The 25,647-nt window shown below is 42.0% G+C and overlaps 1 protein-coding gene across 1 annotated transcript in view; it reads right to left on the reverse strand.

The window, feature by feature from the left end:
- AREL1 (apoptosis resistant E3 ubiquitin protein ligase 1) overlaps positions 1 to 25,647 on the reverse strand; it is a 293,517-nt gene that overhangs the window by 247,380 nt on the left and 20,490 nt on the right. Inside the window, exons 4-6 of the mRNA XM_053697183.1 lie at positions 20,845 to 20,927; positions 18,207 to 18,211; positions 16,176 to 16,285 (exon numbers count right to left, since the gene is read on the reverse strand). Of these exons, the coding sequence (XP_053553158.1) occupies positions 16,176 to 16,285; positions 18,207 to 18,211; positions 20,845 to 20,927 (198 nt within the window). The remainder of the gene's footprint in view (positions 1 to 16,175; positions 16,286 to 18,206; positions 18,212 to 20,844; positions 20,928 to 25,647) is intronic.

Genomic DNA, 25,647 nt, shown 5'->3' on the forward strand with positions numbered 1-25,647 from the left:
TGAGACGTGAGACAATAAACCGTAGGGAAGCGCTTGTACAGCACGCTAGATCTATAGGTATAATGTGCAGTGGTTAGCAGTAACATTTGTCTAGTGGTACTGAGACGTGAGACAATAAACCGTAGGGAAGCGCTAGTACAGCACGCTAGATCTATAGGTATAATATGCAGTGGTTAGAGGTAAAATTCAACAAGATCTACAGAGGTTCTATAGGAAACTGAGGCTAAAGATTTATTTCTCTATGCAAAGGGATAACATAAATGACACCAACACAATTAATAAAATAAAGTTTAATGACATTAGGCACTTTGGTCTATCTAAAAAAAGCACTTTTTCACCAGCATCCACACATAGTGCAGCCACATATGTTAATCTTGTACAGAGGGAAGTGGACAACTTATTTAAAAGAGAGAAAAAAAGAAAATTGGTGCAAAGAAATAGGAAAAATAATAAAGAGGATATGTCAGCCGTTAGATCTCTGAGAGAGAATAAAAATATAATCATCAAAGAGGCCGATAAGGGCGGGGCCATTGTGATTTTAAACAAATCTGATTATATAGATGAGATCAATAGGCAACTAAAAGATACCCAAGTTTATGAAATACTGACTAGAGATCCCACCATACAGATTAATAAAGGGATAAATAACATCTTAACTCTGGCTACACAAAGAGATATTATAACAGACAAGTTTAAGGAGGCCTTATATGTAACAGATCCAATTAGGCCAGTAATATATGTACTACCAAAGGTACATAAATCCTTAAGAAATCCCCCAGGACGCCCTATTGTGGCAGGGATGGGTTCAGTATTTTCTAATATTTCCATCTTCTTGGATAAAGTATTGCAGCCTTTAGTTAAGAACACTACATCTTACATTAGGGACACTAATGATTTTTTGGCTAAATTACAGGACTTAGGACATGTAGGTGATAAATGTATTTTGTTTTCATTAGATGTCTCAAGCCTTTACACATCTATCAAACATACAACAGGGATCTCATCTGTGGAACATATGCTTAGATCTAGTAAGAGTTATACTGAGGCAGATATCTGGTTTCTAATAGAACTTCTATCTATTATTCTTTATCAGAATTATTTTCTGTTCATGGATACATATTATCTGCAGAAACAGGGTACAGCAATGGGCTCCAACGTTGCCCCCTCATACGCCAACATTTTCATGAATAGCTTTGAGGAATACTTTGTGTACCCTCATGGCTTGTTCCAGCTCTATGGCGCCTCCTGGTGGAGGTACATTGATGACGTGTTTGGCGTGTGGGGGGGTGACGTTGGTAGCCTATTGTCCTTTGTTGAAGATCTTAACAATTCTGTCAATGGATTAAAATTCACTTTAAATATGAGTGAAATTGGAATTGAGTTCCTAGACACCTATGTATACTTTAAGGATGGTTTCTTAAAAACAGATATCCATACAAAAGATACAGATAAGAACAACATATTGAAATATGGAAGTCACCATCCAGATAGTATCTTCAGGGCCATTCCAAAGAGCCAATTTTTAAGGGTTAAACGCATAGTGTCTGAGGAGAATAGATGCAAGCAAAGGTTGGAGGAGATGGCTGACAAATTTATCAATAGAGGGTATCCAATATCACTAATTAAGGAACAACTAGATGTAGTTAACAATAAAGAATTACCTAAAAGGTACAAAAGTAAAGAAGCAGATCGTCTAGTGTTTGTAACACAGTTCAATGAATTTAGTCAGAAGATCAATGGTATTTTAAGAAAGCATTGGCACATCCTAAGGGACTGTAACCCTCAAGTGAATGAGTTTAAAGAAAATTTTATGACAGCATACAGAAGAAATAGAAGTATCAAAGATAGCCTTGTACATTCAGATATAGGCAGTAACAGATTGAACATACAGAAGACTATAGGCCCTAGGAGAGATGGATGTTATCCCTGTTTGAACTGCAGTAACTGCAGTTCAATGATTAAAGGCGAATATTTCTCTCACCCCACAAATGGTAGAAAATACAAAATTAATAAATATCTTACTTGCAGGTCATGTTACTGTATTTATTTGATCAAGTGTCCATGTGGTCTGATCTATTTGGGCGAGACCTGTAGAGAGGTAAGGGAGAGGATAACAGAACATAAGTCCAATATTAGATGTAAGAACAAAGAGGCTCCTGTATCCTCTCACTTCCTCTCTATGGGTCATAACATCAGCCAGCTCAGATTCCAAATAATTGAACAGATTGAGAGACCAAGGAGGGGGGGTAATAGAGAACATATACTAAAAACAAGAGAGATGTTTTGGATATACAAATTGGAAAGCTTAATACCTAAGGGTATGAACAAAGAATTCGATTGGAGTTTGTTTTACTAAATATTTGTTTTTCCTAAAACATCTCTATGAATATGTAAATCTTCCCTTTCTAATGGGCTGAGTATCATGATACCTGCATTTCTTTAATCTAAAATAATTTTCTAACAACCCCTTTTAATGGGCTGAGTAAAATTGAAGGGAGATTTTTTTGGAAAAAAATTTTTTTTACAAAAATTATCTTTACACATAAAAAGACTAAAGAGAAAAGTAAAAGATTATTTTCAAAATAGGCCTACAGTGTTCAAATTGACAGTAATCCATATAATCTTTAGCAGCAATTTTTTGAAATCAACTCTAAAATGAAAGAGTCCAAATTAACATTTAAATAACAAGTAAACAGCAATGGCATATCTGCATATTGTGCGTAAGATTTCTTCTATTTTAATTTTGTACATATGATTTTATCTATTAACATTGTTTGATACTTAAACCTTTTCAATGTGACTATTCAGAATGCTTTTTTTCAATAGGAATATATATGTTAGATGGCCACAAGATGGCAGTGATACAATAATGAGTAGTCACATGACAACAGGTGAACAATTGACCAGGTGTAAAGTATTTAAATGATGAATCAGTGTATGTTCAGTATACATGACTAAGGACCTATAGCAGGTCTGAAACGTTGTATGTTTGTCAAAAGACCCTATATGAAGAAATAAAGGTTTTTTAACTATTGGTGGCTGGAACAAATCTTTTTTGCTACTTGAAGTATTTGCAGGATAAGGCAGATCCTGGGTTCCGTGCCCCACAAGCCACATATCTGTTGGTGCGGTTTTCCACACTTTGCTTTTAGTGCTTAGAGGTAACATCATTTGTCTAGTGGTACTGAGACGTGAGACAATAAACCGTAGGGAAGCGCTTGTACAACACGCTAGATCTATAGGTATAATATGCAGTGGTTAGCGGTAACATCATTTGTCTAGTGGTACTGAGACGTGAGACAATAAACCGTAGGGAAGCGCTTGTACAGCACGCTAGATCTATAGGTATAATGTTTAGTGCTTAGAGGTAACATAATTTGTCTAGTGGTACTGAGACGTGAGACAATAAACGGTAGGGAAGCGCTTGTACAGCACGCTAGATCTATAGGTATAATGTGCAGTGGTTAGAGGTAACATCATTTGTCTAGTGGTACTGAGACGTGAGACAATAAACCGTAGGGAAGCGCTTGTACAGCACGCTAGATCTATAGGTATAATATACAGTGCTTAGAGGTAACATCATTTGTCTAGTGCTACTGAGACGTGTGAGACAATAAACCGTAGGAAGGCGCTTGTACAGCACGCTAGATCTATAGGTATAATATACAGTGCTTAGAGGTAACATCATTTGTCTAGTGCTACTGAGACGTGTGAGACAATAAACCGTAGGGAAGCGCTTGTACAGCACGCTAGATCTATAGGTATAATGTGCAGTGGTTAGAGGTAACATCATTTGTCTAGTGGTACTGAGACGTGAGACAATAAACCGTAGGGAAGCGCTTGTACAGCACGCTAGATCTATACGTATAATGTGCAGTGGTTAGAGGTAACATCATTTGTCTAGTGCTACTGAGACGTGTGAGACAATAAACCGTAGGGAAGCGCTTGTACAACACGCTAGATCTATAGGTATAATATGCAGTGGTTAGCGGTAACATCATTTGTCTAGTGGTACTGAGACGTGAGACAATAAACCGTAGGGAAGCGCTTGTACAACATGCTAGATCTATAGGTATAATGTGCAGTGGTTAGAGGTAACATCATTTGTCTAGTGGTACTGAGAAGTGAGACAATAAACCGTAGGGAAGCGCTTGTACAGCACGCTAGATCTATAGGTATAATATGCAGTGGTTAGAGGTAACATCATTTGTCTAGTGGTACTGAGACGTGAGACAATAAACCGTAGGAAGCGCTTGTACAGCACGCTAGATCTATAGGTATAATGTTTAGTGCTTAGAGGTAACATCATTTGTCTAGTGGTACTGAGACGTGAGACAATAAACCGTAGGGAAGCACTTGTACAGCACGCTAGATCTATAGGTATAATGTGCAGTGGTTAGAGGTAACATCATTTGTCTAGTGGTACTGAGACGTGAGACAATAAACCGTAGGGAAGCGCTTGTACAGCACGCTAGATCTATATGTATAATATGCAGTGGTTAGAGGTAACATCATTTGTCAAGTGGTACTGAGACGTGAGACAATAAACAGTACGAAGGCGATTGTACAGCACGCTAGATTTATAGGTATAATATGCAGTGGTTAGCGGTAACATTTGTCTAGTGGTACTGAGACGTGTGAGACAATAAACCGTAGGGAAGCGCTTGTACAGCACGCTAGATCTATAGGTATAATATACAGTGCTTAGAGGTAACATCATTTGTCTAGTGGTACTGAGACGTGTGAGACAATAAACCGTAGGGAAGCGCTTGTACAGCACGCTAGATCTATAGGTATAATATGCAGTGGTTAGAGGTAACATCATTTGTCTAGTGGTACTGAGACGTGTGAGACAATAAACCGTAGGGAAGCGCTTGTACAGCACGCAAGATCTATAGGTATAATATGCAGTGGTTAGAGGTAACATCATTTGTCTAGTGGTACTGAGACGTGAGACAATAAACCGTAGGGAAGCGCTTGTACAGCACGCTAGATCTATAGGTATAATATGCAGTGGTTAGAGGTAGCATCATTTGTCTAGTGGTACTGAGACGTGAGACAATAAACCGTAGGGAAGCGCTTGTACAGCACGCTAGATCTATAGGTATAATATGCAGTGGTTAGAGGTAACATCATTTGTCTAGCTGTACTGAGACGTGAGACAATAAACCGTAGGGAAGCGCTTGTACAGCACGCTAGATCTATAGGTATAATGTTTAGTGCTTAGAGGTAACATAATTTGTCTAGTGGTACTGAGACGTGAGACAATAAACCGTAGGGAAGTGCTTGTACAGCACGCTAGATCTATAGGTATAATATGCAGTGGTTAGAGGTAACATCATTTGTCTAGTGGTACTGAGACGTGAGACAATAAACCGTAGGGAAGCGCTTGTACAGCACGCTAGATCTATAGGTATAATATGCAGTGGTTAGAGGTAACATCATTTGTCTAGTGGTACTGAGACGTGAGACAATAAACCGTAGGGAAGCGCTTGTACAGAACGCTAGATCTATAGGTATAATATGCAGTGGTTAGAGGTAACATCATTTGTCTAGTGGTACTGAGACGTGTGAGACAATAAACCGTAGGAAGGCGATTGTACAGCACGCTAGATCTATAGGTATAATGTGCAGTGGTTAGAGGTAACATCATTTGTCTAGTGGTACTGAGACGTGAGACAATAAACCGTAGGGAAGCGCCTGTACAGCACGCTAGATCTATAGGTATAATATGCAGTGGTTAGAGGTAACATCATTTGTCTAGTGGTACTGAGACGTGAGACAATAAACCGTAGGGAAGCGCTTGTACAGCACGCTAGATCTATAGGTATAATGTGCAGTGGTTAGAGGTAACATCATTTGTCTAGTGGTACTGAGACGTGAGACAATAAACCGTAGGGAAGCGCTTGTACAGCACGCTAGATCTATAGGTATAATGTGCAGTGGTTAGAGGTAACATCATTTGTCTAGTGGTACTGAGACGTGAGACAATAAACCGTAGGAAGGCGCTTGTACAGCACGCTAGATCTATAGGTATAATATGCAGTAGTTAGAGGTAACATCATTTGTCTAGTGGTACTGAGACGTGAGACAATAAACCGTAGGGAAGCGCTTGTACAGCACGCTAGATCTATAGGTATAATATGCAGTGGTTAGAGGTAACATCATTTGTCTAGTGGTACTGAGACGTGAGACAATAAACCGTAGGAAGCGCTTGTACAGCACGCTAGATCTATAGGTATAATATGCAGTGGTTAGAGGTAACATTTGTCTAGTGGTACTGAGACGTGAGACAATAAACCGTAGGGAAGCGCTTGTACAGCACGCTAGATCTATAGGTATAATATGCAGTGGTTAGAGGTAGCATCATTTGTCTAGTGGTACTGAGACGTGAGACAATAAACCGTAGGGAAGCGCTTGTACAGCACGCTAGATCTATAGGTATAATATGCAGTGGTTAGAGGTAACATCATTTGTCTAGTGGTACTGAGACGTGAGACAATAAACCGTAGGGAAGCGCTTGTACAGCACGCTAGATCTATAGGTATAATGTGCAGTGGTTAGAGGTAACATCATTTGTCTAGTGGTACTGAGACGTGAGACAATAAACCGTAGGGAAGCGCTTGTACAGCACGCTAGATCTATAGGTATAATGTGCAGTGGTTAGAGGTAACATCATTTGTCTAGTGGTACTGAGACGTGAGACAATAAACCGTAGGGAAGCGCTTGTACAGCACGCTAGATCTATAGGTATAATATGCAGTGGTTAGAGGTAACATTTGTCTAGTGGTACTGAGACGTGAGACAATAAACCGTAGGGAAGCGCTTGCACAGCACGCTAGATCTATAGGTATAATATGCAGTGGTTAGAGGTAACATCATTTGTCTAGTGGTACTGAGACGTGAGACAATAAACCGTAGGGAAGCGCTTGTACAGCACGCTAGATCTATAGGTATAATATGCAGTGGTTAGAGGTAACATCATTTGTCTAGTGGTACTGAGACGTGAGACAATAAACCGTAGGGAAGCGCTTGTACAGCACGCTAGATCTATAGGTATAATATGCAGTGGTTAGAGGTAACATCATTTGTCTAGTGGTACTGAGACGTGAGACAATAAACCGTAGGGAAGCGCCTGTACAGCACGCTAGATCTATAGGTATAATATGCAGTGGTTAGAGGTAACATCATTTGTCTAGTGGTACTGAGACGTGAGACAATAAACCGTAGGGAAGCGCCTGTACAGCACGCTAGATCTATAGGTATAATATGCAGTGGTTAGAGGTAACATCATTTGTCTAGTGGTACTGAGACGTGAGACAATAAACCGTAGGGAAGCGCTTGTACAGCACGCTAGATCTATAGGTGTAACGTGCAGTGGTTAGAGGTAACATCATTTGTCTAGTGGTACTGAGACGTGAGACAATAAACCGTAGGGAAGCGCTTGTACAGCACGCTAGATCTATAGGTATAATATGCAGTGGTTAGAGGTAACATCATTTGTCTAGTGGTACTGAGACGTGAGACAATAAACCGTAGGGAAGCGCTTGTACAGCACGCTAGATCTATAGGTATAATGTGCAGTGGTTAGAGGTAACATCATTTGTCTAGTGGTACTGAGACGTGTGAGACAATAAACCGTAGGAAGGCGATTGTACAGCACGCTAGATCTATAGGTATAATGTGCAGTGGTTAGAGGTAACATCATTTGTCTAGTGGTACTGAGACGTGAGACAATAAACCGTAGGGAAGCGCTTGTACAGCACGCTAGATCTATAGGTATAATGTGCAGTGGTTAGAGGTAACATCATTTGTCTAGTGGTACTGAGACGTGTGAGACAATAAACCGTAGGAAGGCGATTGTACAGCACGCTAGATCTATAGGTATAATGTGCAGTGGTTAGAGGTAACATCATTTGTCTAGTGGTACTGAGAAGTGAGACAATAAACCGTAGGGAAGCGCCTGTATAGCACGCTAGATCTATAGGTATAATATGCAGTGGTTAGAGGTAACATCATTTGTCTAGTGGTACTGAGAAGTGAGACAATAAACCGTAGGGAAGCGCCTGTATAGCACGCTAGATCTATAGGTATAATATGCAGTGGTTAGAGGTAACATCATTTGTCTAGTGGTACTGAGACGTGAGACAATAAACCGTAGGGAAGCGCTTGTACAGCACGCTAGATCTATAGGTATAATATGCAGTGGTTAGAGGTAACATCATTTGTCTAGTGGTACTGAGACGTGAGACAATAAACCGTAGGGAAGCGCTTGTACAGCACGCTAGATCTATAGGTATAATGTGCAGTGGTTAGAGGTAGCATCATTTGTCTAGTGGTACTGAGACGTGAGACAATAAACCGTAGGGAAGCGCTTGTACAGCACGCTAGATCTATAGGTATAATATGCAGTGGTTAGAGGTAACATCATTTGTCTAGTGGTACTGAGACGTGAGACAATAAACCGTAGGGAAGCGCTTGTACAACACGCTAGATCTATAGGTATAATATGCAGTGGTTAGAGGTAACATCATTTGTCTAGCTGTACTGAGACGTGAGACAATAAACCGTAGGGAAGCGCTTGTACAGCACGCTAGATCTATAGGTATAATATGCAGTGGTTAGAGGTAACATTTGTCTAGTGGTACTGAGACGTGAGACAATAAACCGTAGGGAAGCGCTTGTACAGCACGCTAGATCTATAGGTATAATATGCAGTGGTTAGAGGTAACATCATTTGTCTAGTGGTACTGAGACGTGAGACAATAAACCGTAGGGAAGCGCTTGTACAGCACGCTAGATCTATAGGTATAATATGCAGTGGTTAGAGGTAACATCATTTGTCTAGCTGTACTGAGACATGAGACAATAAACCGTAGGGAAGCGCTTGTACAGCACGCTAGATCTATAGGTATAATATGCAGTGGTTAGAGGTAACATCATTTGTCTAGTGGTACTGAGACGTGAGACAATAAACCGTAGGAAGCGCTTGTACAGCACGCTAGATCTATAGGTATAATATGCAGTGGTTAGAGGTAACATTTGTCTAGTGGTACTGAGACGTGAGACAATAAACCGTAGGGAAGCGCTTGTACAGCACGCTAGATCTATAGGTATAATATGCAGTGGTTAGAGGTAGCATCATTTGTCTAGTGGTACTGAGACGTGAGACAATAAACCGTAGGGAAGCGCTTGTACAGCACGCTAGATCTATAGGTATAATGTGCAGTGGTTAGAGGTAACATCATTTGTCTAGTGGTACTGAGACGTGAGACAATAAACCGTAGGGAAGCGCTTGTACAGCACGCTAGATCTATAGGTATAATATGCAGTGGTTAGAGGTAACATCATTTGTCTAGTGGTACTGAGACGTGAGACAATAAACCGTAGGGAAGCGCTTGTACAGCACGCTAGATCTATAGGTATAATATGCAGTGGTTAGAGGTAACATTTGTCTAGTGGTACTGAGACGTGAGACAATAAACCGTAGGGAAGCGCTTGCACAGCACGCTAGATCTATAGGTATAATATGCAGTGGTTAGAGGTAACATCATTTGTCTAGTGGTACTGAGACGTGAGACAATAAACCGTAGGGAAGCGCTTGTACAGCACGCTAGATCTATAGGTATAATATGCAGTGGTTAGAGGTAACATCATTTGTCTAGTGGTACTGAGACGTGAGACAATAAACCGTAGGGAAGCGCTTGTACAGCACGCTAGATCTATAGGTATAATATGCAGTGGTTAGAGGTAACATCATTTGTCTAGTGGTACTGAGACGTGAGACAATAAACCGTAGGGAAGCGCCTGTACAGCACGCTAGATCTATAGGTATAATATGCAGTGGTTAGAGGTAACATCATTTGTCTAGTGGTACTGAGACGTGAGACAATAAACCGTAGGGAAGCGCCTGTACAGCACGCTAGATCTATAGGTATAATATGCAGTGGTTAGAGGTAACATCATTTGTCTAGTGGTACTGAGACGTGAGACAATAAACCGTAGGGAAGCGCTTGTACAGCACGCTAGATCTATAGGTATAATATGCAGTGGTTAGAGGTAACATCATTTGTCTAGTGGTACTGAGACGTGAGACAATAAACCGTAGGGAAGCGCTTGCACAGCACGCTAGATCTATAGGTATAATATGCAGTGGTTAGAGGTAACATCATTTGTCTAGTGGTACTGAGACGTGAGACAATAAACCGTAGGGAAGCGCTTGTACAGCACGCTAGATCTATAGGTGTAACGTGCAGTGGTTAGAGGTAACATCATTTGTCTAGTGGTACTGAGACGTTAGACAATAAACCGTAGGGAAGCGCTTGTACAGCACGCTAGATCTATAGGTATAATATGCAGTGGTTAGAGGTAACATCATTTGTCTAGTGGTACTGAGACGTGAGACAATAAACCGTAGGGAAGCGCTTGTACAGCACGCTAGATCTATAGGTATAATGTGCAGTGGTTAGAGGTAACATCATTTGTCTAGTGGTACTGAGACGTGTGAGACAATAAACCGTAGGAAGGCGATTGTACAGCACGCTAGATCTATAGGTATAATGTGCAGTGGTTAGAGGTAACATCATTTGTCTAGTGGTACTGAGACGTGAGACAATAAACCGTAGGGAAGCGCTTGTACAGCACGCTAGATCTATAGGTATAATGTGCAGTGGTTAGAGGTAACATCATTTGTCTAGTGGTACTGAGACGTGTGAGACAATAAACCGTAGGAAGGCGCTTGTACAGCACGCTAGATCTATAGGTATAATGTGCAGTGGTTAGAGGTAACATCATTTGTCTAGTGGTACTGAGAAGTGAGACAATAAACCGTAGGGAAGCGCCTGTATAGCACGCTAGATCTATAGGTATAATATGCAGTGGTTAGAGGTAACATCATTTGTCTAGTGGTACTGAGAAGTGAGACAATAAACCGTAGGGAAGCGCCTGTATAGCACGCTAGATCTATAGGTATAATATGCAGTGGTTAGAGGTAACATCATTTGTCTAGTGGTACTGAGACGTGAGACAATAAACCGTAGGGAAGCGCTTGTACAGCACGCTAGATCTATAGGTATAATATGCAGTGGTTAGAGGTAACATCATTTGTCTAGTGGTACTGAGACGTGAGACAATAAACCGTAGGGAAGCGCTTGTACAGCACGCTAGATCTATAGGTATAATGTGCAGTGGTTAGAGGTAGCATCATTTGTCTAGTGGTACTGAGACGTGAGACAATAAACCGTAGGAAGCGCTTGTACAGCACGCTAGATCTATAGGTATAATATGCAGTGGTTAGAGGTAACATTTGTCTAGTGGTACTGAGACGTGAGACAATAAAAGGTAGGGAAGCGCTTGTACAGCACGCTAGATCTATAGGTATAATATGCAGTGGTTAGAGGTAACATCATTTGTCTAGTGGTACTGAGACGTGAGACAATAAACCGTAGGGAAGCGCTTGTACAGCACGCTAGATCTATAGGTATAATATGCAGTGGTTAGAGGTAACATCATTTGTCTAGCTGTACTGAGACATGAGACAATAAACCGTAGGGAAGCGCTTGTACAGCACGCTAGATCTATAGGTATAATATGCAGTGGTTAGAGGTAACATTTGTCTAGTGGTACTGAGACGTGAGACAATAAACCGTAGGGAAGCGCTTGTACAGCACGCTAGATCTATAGGTATAATATGCAGTGGTTAGAGGTAGCATCATTTGTCTAGTGGTACTGAGACGTGAGACAATAAACCGTAGGGAAGCGCTTGTACAGCACGCTAGATCTATAGGTATAATATGCAGTGGTTAGAGGTAACATCATTTGTCTAGTGGTACTGAGACGTGAGACAATAAACCGTAGGAAGGCGCTTGTACAGCACGCTAGATCTATAGGTATAATATGCAGTGGTTAGAGGTAACATCATTTGTCTAGTGGTACTGAGACGTGAGACAATAAACCGTAGGAAGGCGCTTGTACAGCACGCTAGATCTATAGGTATAATGTGCAGTGGTTAGAGGTAGCATCATTTGTCTAGTGGTACTGAGACGTGAGACAATAAACCGTAGGGAAGCGCTTGTACAGCACGCTAGATCTATAGGTATAATGTGCAGTGGTTAGAGGTAGCATCATTTGTCTAGTGGTACTGAGACGTGAGACAATAAACCGTAGGGAAGCGCTTGTACAGCACGCTAGATCTATAGGTATAATGTGCAGTGGTTAGAGGTAGCATCATTTGTCTAGTGGTACTGAGACGTGAGACAATAAACCGTAGGGAAGCGCTTGTACAGCACGCTAGATCTATAGGTATAATGTGCAGTGGTTAGAGGTAGCATCATTTGTCTAGTGGTACTGAGACGTGAGACAATAAACCGTAGGGAAGCGCTTGTACAGCACGCTAGATCTATAGGTATAATATGCAGTGGTTAGAGGTAACATCATTTGTCTAGTGGTACTGAGACGTGAGACAATAAACCGTAGGGAAGCGCTTGTACAACACGCTAGATCTATAGGTATAATATGCAGTAGTTAGAGGTAACATCATTTGTCTAGTGGTACTGAGACGTGAGACAATAAACCGTAGGAAGGCGCTTGTACAGCACGCTAGATCTATAGGTATAATATGCAGTGGTTAGAGGTAACATCATTTGTCTAGTGGTACTGAGACGTGAGGCAATAAACCGTAGGGAAGCGCTTGTACAGCACGCTAGATCTATAGGTATAAGATGCAGTGGTTAGAGGTAACATCATTTGTCTAGTGGTACTGAGACGTGTGAGACAATAAACCGTAGGGAAGCGCTTGTACAGCACGCTAGATCTATAGGTATAATATGCAGTGGTTAGAGGTAACATCATTTGTCTAGTGGTACTGAGACGTGAGACAATAACCCGTAGGGAAGCGCCTGTACAGCACGCTAGATCTATAGGTATAATATGCAGTGGTTAGAGGTAACATCATTTGTCTAGTGGTACTGAGACGTGAGACAATAAACCGTAGGGAAGCGCTTGTACAGCACGCTAGATCTATAGGTATAATATGCAGTGGTTAGAGGTAACATCATTTGTCTAGTGGTACTGAGACGTGAGACAATAAACCGTAGGGAAGCGCCTGTACAGCACGCTAGATCTATAGGTATAATATGCAGTGGTTAGAGGTAACATCATTTGTCTAGTGGTACTGAGACGTGAGACAATAAACCGTAGGAAGGCGCTTGTACAGCACGCTAGATCTATAGGTATAATATGCAGTGGTTAGAGGTAACATCATTTGTCTAGTGGTACTGAGACGTGAGACAATAAACCGTAGGGAAGCGCTTGTACAGCACGCTAGATCTATAGGTATAATATGCAGTGGTTAGAGGTAACATCATTTGTCTAGTGGTACTGAGACGTGAGACAATAAACCGTAGGAAGGCGCTTGTACAGCACGCTAGATCTATAGGTATAATATGCAGTAGTTAGAGGTAACATCATTTGTCTAGTGGTACTGAGACGTGTGAGACAATAAACCGTAGGGAAGCGCTTGTACAGCACGCTAGATCTATAGGTATAATATGCAGTAGTTAGAGGTAACATCATTTGTCTAGTGGTACTGAGACGTGAGACAATAAACCGTAGGGAAGCGCTTGTACAGCACGCTAGATCTATAGGTATAATATGCAGCATTTAGAGGTAACATCATTTGTCTAGTGGTACTGAGACGTGAGACAATAAACCGTAGGGAAGCGCTTGTACAGCACGCTAGATCTATAGGTATAATGTGCAGTGGTTAGAGGTAACATTTGTCTAGTGGTACTGAGACGTGAGACAATAAACCGTAGGAAGCGCTTGTACAGCACGCTAGATCTATACGTATAATGTGCAGTGGTTAGAGGTAACATCATTTGTCTAGTGGTACTGAGACGTGAGACAATAAACCGTAGGGAAGCGCTTGTACAGCACGCTAGATCTATAGGTATAATATGCAGTGGTTAGAGGTAACATCATTTGTCTAGTGGTACTGAGACGTGAGACAATAAACCGTAGGGAAGCGCTTGTACAGCACGCTAGATCTATAGGTATAATATGCAGTGGTTAGAGGTAACATCATTTGTCTAGTGGTACTGAGACGTGAGACAATAAACCGTAGGGAAGCGCTTGTACAGCACGCTAGATCTATAGGTATAAGATGCAGTGGTTAGAGGTAACATCATTTGTCTAGTGGTACTGAGACGTGAGACAATAAACCGCAGGGAAGCGCTTGTACAGCACGCTAGATCTATAGGTATAATATGCAGTGGTTAGAGGTAACATCATTTGTCTAGTGGTACTGAGACGTGAGACAATAAACCGTAGGGAAGCGCTTGTACAGCACGCAAGATCTATAGGTATAATATGCAACTTATCATTACACTATCTGTATATAACAGTCTCCACAGTTCATGTTGGCTTCAGAGCAGCAATGCACTACTGGGAGATAGCTGCTGATTGGAGGCTACAGACAAAAGCCTCTTGTCATTGTCTCACCAGATGTGATCAGCTAGCTCCCAGTGGTGCATTGCACTGTGTTTAACACCCTTCTTTCACAGTTTTATGCAAACAACTGGGCTAATTTTCATAAAACTAAACAAGCAGTGAGTTTTGTTAATTAGTTTTTGTTTGGGTTTTTGTAGGAGTATGTGCGAGTCATTTCACAGTTACAGAAACATTTCTTTGTTGGTCAAATAGCTTCCACCACTTTGCATTGAGAGAATTAAACAGCAGTATTATAATGCGGCCACATGGAGTGGTTTCAGGAAGTACAGTTAAACAGAGGGTGGAATCGGGTGACAGGAAGTACAGTGAGACAGAGGGTGAAATCAGGTGACAGGAATTAGTTAGACAGAGGGTGAAATCAGGTGACAGAAATTACAGTTAGACAGAGGGTGGAATCAGGTGACAGGAAGTACAGTTAAACAGAGGGTGGAATCAGGTGACAGGAAGTACAGTTAAACAGAGGGTGAAATCAGGTGACAGGAATTACAGTTAGACAGAGGGTGGAATCAGGGGACAGGAAGTACAGTTAGACAGAGGGTGGAATCAGGTGACAGGAAGTACAGTTAGACAGAGGGTGGAATCAGGTGACAGGAAGTACAGTTAGACAGAGGGTGGAATCAGGTGACAGGAAGTACAGTTAAACAGAGGGTGGAATAAGGTGACAGGAAGTACAGTTAGACAGAGGGTGGAATCAGGTGACAGGAAGTACAGTTAGACAGAGGGTGGAATCATGTGACAGGAAGTACAGTTAGACAGAGGGTGGAATCAGGTGACAGGAAGTACAGTTAGACAGAGGGTGGAATCAGGTGACAGGAAGTACAGTTAGACAGAGGGTGGAATCAGGTGACAGGAATTACAGTTAAACAGAGGGTGGAATCAGGTGACAGGAAGTACAGTTAAACAGAGGGTGGAATCAGGTGACAGGAAGTACAGTTAAACAGAGGGTGGAATCGGGTGACAGGAAGTACAGTTAAACAGAGGGTGAAATCAGGTGACAGGAATTACAGTAAGACAGTGGGTGGAATCAGGTGACATGAATTACAGTAAGACAGAGGGTGGAATCAGGTGACAGAAATTACAGTAAAACAGAGGGTGAAATCAGGTGACAGGAATTACAGTAAAACAGAGGGTGAAATCAGGTGACAGGAATTACAGTTAAACAGAGGGTGAAATCAGGTGACAGGAATTACAGTTAGACAGAGGGTGGAATCAGGTGACAGGAATTACAGTTAGACAGAGGGTGGAATCAGGTGACAGGAATTACAGTTAGACAGAGGGTGAAATCAGGTGACAGGAAGTACAGTTAAACAGAGGGTGGAATCAGGTGACAGGAAGTACAGTTAGACAGAGGGTGAAATCAGGTGACAGGAATTACAGTTAGACAGAGGGTGAAATCAGGTGACAGGAATTACAGTTAGACAGAGGGTGAAATCAGGTGACAGGAAGTACAGTTAGACAGAGGGTGGAATCAGGTGACAGGAAATACAGCTAGACAGAGGGTGGAATCATGTGACAGGAAGTACAGTTGACTGGTGTGGTGGAGTCAGGTGACAGGAATTATAGTTAGAGAGTGGGATCAGGTGACAGGAAGTAGTTAGACAGATGACGAGGAGCATAAATTGCAGTTTGGCAGGTGATAACCAGGGAGATGCTGATATAGGACTCACCAGTTAACACAATAATACTGAAGTGGCCATTGCTGATTGGCTGCCCTTGGTAGCGTAGAGTTGCCTGAAAGCAGCCAGTCTGAAGGAGAGTGAGGTATAGAATGACTTGGCTCTCTGTCCCATTACATGTGGTCATCTGGAAACAACTGGCCGATGCACCCAAAACACCCAGCTAAAAAGAAGGCAGAACCAGTTAATGTGACTATGGAAATGGACAGTTTACAGCCAGAACGTGAGGTAGGTTAGAAAGGTAGTTTTGCTTTAGGTTATAGGAGGCTGCATAGGTTTGGAAAGCTCATCTCCCAAAGTCTCAGAGGACAGTGAAGATCTAGGAAGTTTACATCCTACAGATTCAGAGCTCAGCGAAGCTCACCACTCATATGGTTCAGACCTCATGAAAGCTTGCAGCCCACATGGGTCAGAGATCAGTGAGTTTCGCCACTCACTAGGTTCAGAGCTCAGGGAAGCTCACCTCCAATAAAGGTCAAGACAGGAAAAAGAAAATGTATGCTTACCTGATAAATTTATTTCTTTTTTGACACGATGAGTCCACGGATCATCTTAATTACTAATGGGATATTCACCTCCTGGTCAGCAGGAGGCGGCAAAGAACACCACAGCAAAGCTGTTAAATATCTCCTCCCTCCCCTCCCACTCCAGTCATTCGACCGAAGTTAAGGAAAGAAAGGAAAAACCAAGGTGCAGAGGTGTCTGAAGTTTAAAATGACCAACACCCTGTCTTACAAGAACAGGCTAGGCCGTGGACTCATTGTATCAAAAAAGAAATAAATTTATCAGGTAAGCATAAATTTTCTTTTTTATGACACGATGAGTCCACGGATCATCTTAATTACTAATGGGATTCAATACCCAAGCTAGAGTACACAGATGATACGGGAGGGACAAGATAGGAAACCTAAACGGAAGGCACCACTGCTTGAAGAACCTTTCTCCCAAAAGCGGCCTCAGCCGAGGCAAAAGAGTCAAATTTGTAGAATTTTGAAAAAGTGTGAAGAGAGGACCAAGTTGCAGCCTTGCAAATCTGTTCCACAGAAGCCTCATTTTTGAATGCCCATGAGGAATCAACAGCCCTCTTAGAATGAGCCGTAACTCTCTCTGGCGACTGCTGTCCAGCAGTCTCATATGCAAAACGTATGATACTCTTCAGCCAAAAGAAAGAGAAGTAGCCGTAGCTTTCTGTCCCTTACATTTTCCTGAGAAAACCACAAACAAAGAAGAAGACTGGCGAAAGTCCTTGATCGCCGGCAGGTAAAACTTTAAAGCACGGACCACATCCAAAGGATTAGGACACAAGGAAGGAACAATAATCTCCTTATTAATGTTCCTATCAGAAACAACCTTAGGAAGAAATCCTAATTTAGTACGTAAAACGACCTTATCTGGATGGAAAATAAGGCAAGGAGACTCATACTGCAATGCCGAGAGCTCTGACACTCTACGAGCCGAAGAAATAGCAACAAGAAATAAAACCTTCCAAGATAACAACTTAATATCTAAGGAATGCATATGCTCAAACGGAGCCCCTTGAAGAACTTTGAGAACTAAATTAAGACTCCATGGAGGAGTAACTGTTTTGAACACAGGCCTGATCCTAACCAAGGCCTGACAAAATGATTGTACATCTGGGACATCCGCCAGACGTTTGTGTAACAAATTAGATAAGGCCGAGATTTGACCCTTTAGGGAACTAGTCAATAAACCTTCTCCAAACTTTCTTGGAGAAAAGACAAAATTCTAGAAATCCTAACTCTACTCCATGAGTAGTCCTTGAATTCAAACCAATAGAGATATTTACGCCAAAGCTTATGGTAAATCTTTCTAGTTACAGGCTTACAAGCCTGAATCATGGTCTCTATGACCGAGTCAGAAAACCCCCGCTTGGATTAATTAAGCGTTCAATCTCCAAGCAGTCAGCTTCAGAGAAACTAGATTTGGGTAAAGGAAGGGCCCTTGAATTAAAAGGTCCTTCCTCAACGGAAGTCTCCAAGGTGGCAGAGATGACATGTCTACCAGGTCTGCATACCAAATCCTGCGAGGCCAAGCAGGAGCAATGAGGATCAACGATACCCTCTCTTGCTTGATTCAAGCAATGACCCGAGGTAGGAGAGCAAACGGAGGAAATAGGTATACTAGCCTGAAGGTCCAAGGAACCGCCAGAGCATCTATAAGTTCCGCCTGGGGATCCCTGGACCTCTACCCGTATCTCGGGAGCTTGACAATCTGTCAAGATGTCATGAGATCTAATTCCAGCTGACTGCACTTGAGAATCAGGTTGGAGAACACTTCCGGATGGAGTGCCCACTCCCCCGGATGAAAGGTCTGCCTGCTCAGGAAGTCCGCCTCCCAGTTGTCCACCCCTGGGATGTGGCAACAAGAATGGGCCTCCGCCCACTGAATTATCTTGGTTACCTCTGTAATTGCTAAGGAACTCCTTGTTCCTCCCTGATGATTGATGTAAGCCACTGAAGTTATTTTGTCTGACTGGAACCTGATAAACTGGACCGAGGCTAACTGAGGCCAGGCCAGAAGAGCACTGAAGATCGCTCTCAGCTCCAGGATGTTTATAGGAAGAACAGACTCTGACTGAGTCCAAACTCCCTGGGCCTTTAGGGAACCCCAGACTGCCCCCATCCCAGAAGGCTGGCGTCTGTTGTCACAATCACCCAGGATGGTATTCAGAAGCAGGTTCCCTGGGAGAGATGATCCAGAGACAAAAACCACTGAAGAGAATCCCTCGTCTCCTGCTCCAGTAGTATTCGAGGAGACAAATTGGTATAATATCCGTTCCATCGGCTGAGCATACTTAACTGCAAAGGTCTTAGATAGAACCGAGCAAATAGGATGATCCATTGCCCCCACCATCAGCCCAAATACCTCCATACATTGAGCCACAGATGGCTGAGGAGTGGACTGAAGGACTCGACAAGTATCGATAATCTTTGATTTCCTGACTTCTGTCAGACAAATCTTCATGGATAGAGAATCTATTATCGTTCCCAAGAAAGTTACCCTTGTATTTGGGACTAAGGAACTCTTTTCCAAATTTACCTTTCACCCGTGAGATTGCAGGAAGGATAACACCATGTCCGTGTGGACATGCTTGCTGTAATGATGGTGCCTGGACTAGGATGTCGTCCAGATAGGGCGCCACTGCAATTCCCCGTAACCGAAGCACCGCCAACAAAGATCCCAGAAACCTTTGTGAAAATTTTGGGAGCTGTGGCAAGACCGAAAGGAAGAGCCACGAACTGGAAGTGTTTGTCCAGAAAAGCAAACCGTAGGAACTTGTGATGCTCCCTGTGAATGGGAACATGCAGGTACGCATCATTTAACTCCACTGTTGTCATAAATTGACCCTCTTGGATCAAAGGGAGAATGGAAGGAATATTTTCCATCTTGAAGACGGTACTCTGAGAAATTTGTTTTGACTCTTGAGATCTAAAATTGGCCTGAAGGTTCCCTCATTTTTGGGAACCATGAACAGATTGGAATAAAATCCCAGACCCTGTTCCTGTACCGGAACAGGAACAATCACTCCCAGGTTGGAAAGGTCTCTTACGCAGTGTAAGAACGCCTCTCTTTTTGTCTGGTCTGCAGACAATCTTGAAAGCAGAAACCTGCCTCTGGGAGGAAAAACTTTTTAACTCTAACCTGTATCCCTGGGACACTATTTCTATTGCCCAGGGATCCTGAACATCTCGAACCCAAGCCTGAGCGAAGAAGGAAAGTCTGTCCCCCACAAGATCCTTTTTGGTCCCGGATAGGGGGCATGCCCTTCATGCTGTCTTTGATTCAACAGCAGGTTTTTTGGATTGTTTGTGCTAATTTTATCGACCTTGGAAGGATGAAAGGCTGAATGGACCTCACTGGGGATCAAACCTGGAACCCTTGGGTTGCTACAGAGCTCAGCTACAGTGCCTTAGCATGCTGAGCTATTCCTTATTCCAAGATTGATTGGATCTCCATGCAGGCTTAGCCTGTTCCTGTTTGGAGGCAGTAGAGGAAGAATTTCCCTTGAAATTTCGAAAGGAACGAAAATGGCTCTGTCATCCTTTTTGTTTGTTTCTCTTATCCTGGGGGAGAAGATGACCCTTACCCCCCGTGATATCAGAGATAATCTCCAACAAGCCAGGTCCAAACAAGGTCTTCCCCTTGTAAAGAATAGCTAGAAGCTTAGATTCAGAGGACACATTCGCAGACCAAGGTTTTAACCACAAGGCTCTGCGGGCTTGGCATCGAACCAATATGCCGCCGCCGCACTAGTGACGGTAGCAATACACACAGCTGGCTGCCATTGTAAGCCCTGGTGCACGTACATCTTCTTGAGTAAACCCTCTAACTTTTTGTCCATAGGGTCTTTGAAGGCACAACTATCCTCTATAGGAATAGTAGATCTCTTAGCTAAAGTGGAAAGGCAACCTCCACCTTGGGAACTGTTTGCCAAGCCTCCTTAATAGAGTCAGCTATGGGAAACTCTGTCGAGGAAGGAACCTCAAAATATTAGTTCAGCTCACTGGACTTCTTAGGAACAACAACTACCGTTGAGTCGCTATCGTCCAAAGTAGCTAAAAACCTCCTTAAATAACAGACGGAGGTGTTCTAGCTTAAATTTGAAAGATATAACCTCAGTATCGGCAGGAGGAATTACACTTTCTGAATCTGAAACTTCGCCTTCAGATGCTACTACAGTATCCTCCTCCTCAGGCCTCTGAGAGGGGACCTCTGAAATCGCTCAGAAACCTCGCTTACAGATCTGATTTTCCTCTTACGCTTTCCCTGCAACATTGGAAAAGCAGACAACGCATCAGAAAATGTAGAAGACATGAGAGAAGCGATGTCTCTTAAAGTAACTCCAGCGGGAGCTATAGCGGAAGCGCAGGGCACTGCTTGTGTGGGCAGCAAAAATTTGGGACGCTTGAGGAGACAGATGCGGCATATATTGAACCTCATCATTATCTTTAGAAAAATTTTGGCTCTGAAAAAAATATCTCAATACATGAGGAACAGAAAGGGGTTGGTGGTTCCACGTTTACATCAAAACACAAGGAGCAAGTGACTTTTTGCAAGGCCCCTTGGTACATTCTGATCACAATGACACAATTATGAAATAAAAATTTTAAGTGTAAAAACGTTACTGTGCCTTTAAATTTTAAAAGTGTAACTTTTTTACTGCACAAGTAAAAACGTATGTGAAAGACTAAAACCAATTAGATAATGACACCAAGACCTGAAACCCCTTTTTTTCTTGTTAGGCAACAATCCAGACTCAACAGGGATACGTCACAGCTCTATCCGTTCCTAGAAACGTATGTATTAGTAAGAACCATGCGCTTCAAGGCAAAAACTGAAATGTCCTGCTCCGGTAATCTATTAACACGGAAGCGCAGTGAAAAGGCGCGCAATCGGAAGCCCCGCCCCTCCTGGGCGTTTCTAACCGCAACCTCCTCTCCCTGTCGGCATTTTGTTTTAAATAAGCCACCGTCATCCCTACACCTATGTCAGACACAGTGGCCACTACCTTCGGGCTTTACAGAATGCTGCTCCAGCAGCTGTGACACCCTCATTTATTCTAACATCCCTGCAATCTCTGCTTGAGGCGCATCACTCATCCTTTCAAACCCAAATCACTGCCTCACTAGCAGATCTAAGGCGAGACTTAACCTCTACCTCAGAACGGTTGGATACTGTAGAGAGGAAGCAGGAAGATATGGTAGTAGATCAAGCTAATGTTCTCTCTTATGCCCAAAGTTTGGCGGAGCAACTTGCTACATTAGAAAACAACATGGCGGATATTGAGGATCGATTCGCCCGCAATAATTTACGTCTCAGAGGCATCCCTGAGAGTGTGGCCCCAGGTGACCTGGTCACCTTTCTGTCTGAATTCTTTGGCCATCTTGCACCACCTTCTACCCCGAGTGAAGGGCTCATTGACAGGGCACATAGAGCCTTGCGCCCCAGAAGTTTAGTTTCGGACAAGCCAAGGGATATTATCGTGAGGCTCCATTTCTACACATACAAAGAGCGGTTGGTTAGGGCCACTTTAGCTAAGCCTCTCTTGCCGGATCAATTTAAGGACATTAACATCTTTGCAGATTTGTCTTTCCATACTCTTCAGCAACGGAAATCATTTGGAGAATTTACTAAATTTCTTAGGGCTCACAATATCAAGTATAGATGGGGCCACCTGACTAGACTTTTTGTTCTCAAGGACAATCAACAACATATTGTCACTACGCTGGAACAGAGCCAACGTCTCTTGAAAATCTGGAACTCTGAATCATCACAATATGCCCCACTTCAAAGCTTGTTGGATCCGTCGGTCCCACAATGGGACCCGCTTCCACAAAGACGCTCCAACTCTTCTGTTGCCTTAAGCCAAGCTCAAGAGGAAGAAGATGGCTGAACTAAGATGGTAAAGAGGGTAATGTGTCTATACCCATTTCTGCTCTAACATGATACTAAGACTGTAAGTCATCTTTGGCTTGTGGAGTTTTATTGTTATTCAACTCTCAATGTACTATATAAGTGAGTCAGTGTGAATGTGTCCCTTTTGTGTATATATGTATATTATTTCTTTTCTTTTGTTTGTTTGTTTTTTTTGTTTTTTTGTTTTGTGTGTGCGTGTGTTTTGTCCCGTAACATTTTTGTCTGTCCTGATTTATTTTGTCTAGCTCATAGTTCTATGTTATGTATATAGTCCCGGCTTGATGTTGTGCTACTTTACCTTACACTACGGACTTAAACTTAAATCAAGAGGTAACGTATTTGAAAATTTGATACTGTATTTTCACATATGTATGTTCCCTTTATTTGCCAATTGTTACCCTTACACTCATGTACCATTTGTAGCATCCTCACTCATTGCCAGGTTTACATTTACCCTGCAGGGGGTTAGAAATATAGCTATTATCCTATAGGATGCCTACCCCGCCACTTATTAGGTACAAAGTTCCTACCCTTTAGACATTATAGACAGTATCTTTCACTCTAGTGAACGCGCCTTGGGACAAGAACACCTTAAGTCAGATTTGCAAGCCTCTAGAACTCACCCCCTGCTTAGGTATCAATAATAATGCTGAGGGCTATGGATATACTTAGACTTAGGGATGATGGGCTCCTAATGGAGTAGAAACATATAGCCTTTTGACTCCTTTATTCATCCCTATCACCAATATCTTAAAACATTGATACACCATCTGTTTGTTGCACGTATTAGGTAATTACTTTTTCCATAGGTCCCTATATTTACATCTATACAAGGTATAGCCTCAGAGGGTAGGAGACTCACATAGTATGATAGGACCCAACATTTAATACAGACAGCCTTCCCGCTGATCTTTCTAGCCCATCTTATGAGTAACCCTTGGGTGGGACACATACAGTCCTTTGTTTTCTTCACACGAATGCGCCTGGAATGCTATTATAATGTGTTTAGCCTCTTAGTCATGCATATGATGCTATATTAATAGATACATTTGTGTTGTAACGGTTTCCTAAATTGTACATATTGACTCGTCATGCCAGAATGTAGTTCTATTCTACAGTTTAAGTGCTGTTCTTATCACAGCTATTACTGGTATATTACTGCAATGTCTTTACTTATGCTAATTACAATGTTCATATAGCTAATTTAATTTAATTCTTATGATGTTTGGTTATTTGAGTGAAAGGCAAATACAACCTATTGTCATGCTAAGGTATAGCTTTATCTCACAGTTTAAATGTTGTTTTTGTCTTGGTTATATTGACGTATTGTAACCACTTATACCAATTGCACTGTCCATACAGATGATTTAATCTGTTTTATTCTGTTATGCTATATGAGGGTAATATCAATGCCACCTATCACCATATTAGAGTATAACTTTATTTTTCAGTTTAAATGGTGTCCTTATCTCAGCTATCAGTGTCATGTTGATGCTCTGTAGCCACTTCTGCCAGTTACAAAGCTCATGCAGATAGTTTAATCTACTTTTATTGTGTATTGTCGTCTGTGTGAAACACCAATGCAATTTATTGCTATGCTGAAGTATAACTTCACCCTATAGTTTAAATGCTGTTTTTGCCTCAGTCGTTATTGTTATATTGGCACATTGTAACCATTCATACCAATTGCACTGTTCATATAGTTAATTCACCTTACTTTTACTATGTCATGCCATTTGAGCGAGATATCCATGCAATATACTGCCATATTAGGGTAGAGCTTTATCCTAAATTTAAATGTTGTTCTTGCTCTAGTTATTACTAGTACACCAACACTTTTTAACCACTTATACCAACTATACTTTTCGTACAGCTAATTCAACTCATTTTTATGGAGTTATTTCAATTGAGTGAAATACCAACGCAACACATTCCTGTGATCCTAATTTTTACTGTAGCACAACTTTATTCTTCCTTTTTTTTTTCCCTTCGGGTCCGGGGACCCTGTTTCTCTCTCCCCCACCCCCCTTTTGTCTGTCTTTCTACTTACTACTTAGTCGACAATAACTACTGCTTACTGGTACTTGTTACCTTCCCCCCCTTAAGGTACTCTGAATTGTGTTTCAGGGGCTACATACGCGGTTTATCTCTAATACATACCGCATTTATCTATCCACTATATTAGTTATACCATTGTTTTGGAGATTGTGCTGAGTGTTTTTAGATCTCCTTTGAGTGTTCTCGTTTTTTTTTGTTTTTTTTTTCCTCTCCTTCCCCCTCCACCCCTTAATCCTACCTCCCTCCCAGTACCCTTCCTCTAACATCTCTCTACCTAAAACAGAAGGCGATAACATAAGGAAACCATGCCATATAATTGTGTGACCCACAATGTAAGGGGACTTAATTCCCCGACCAAACGCAGTATCTTCCTTCAATCCTTAGATAAATCTAGAGCCCATCTCGTCTTTATTCAGGAAACCCACTGGGTAAAAGGTGTGAAAATACCTATTCAATCTAAGTTGTTCCCAGTGGTTGAGGCTGCTAGCTTCTCTCAGAAATCTAGAGGGACGGCTATTCTCATACATAAGGATGTTTCCTACAAGAGCGTCCTGGTTGAATCGGATCCTCAAGGTAGATATTTGATCTGCAAATTGGATGGTGTTACTTATACATTGGATTCTTATTACGGACCCAATAAACAACACATTCGATCATTACGTAAATTTCTCCAGAAATTGTAGTCTGTACACCAAGGTCTCTTACTATTAGCCGGAGACTTTAATATTGTTTGGGACCCCCATCTCGATCTGAAGTCTGATGTGACTCGCAGGGTTATCAAACCCGTAGCCGAACTTTCCCACAAATTTCGGAACTTGATATATCAATTCAACCTGTTTGATATCTGGCGCACCCTCAATACTTCTGCCCGAGATTATACCTACTTTTCTTCTGTCCATCATTCGTATTCACGGATTGATTTCTTTCTCTGTGACCCAGGACTTTTGGATAGCGTGACCCGTTCTTG

This window comes from Bombina bombina, chromosome 1 (assembly GCF_027579735.1).
Source record: "Bombina bombina isolate aBomBom1 chromosome 1, aBomBom1.pri, whole genome shotgun sequence".
Lineage (NCBI taxonomy): Eukaryota > Metazoa > Chordata > Amphibia > Anura > Bombinatoridae > Bombina > Bombina bombina.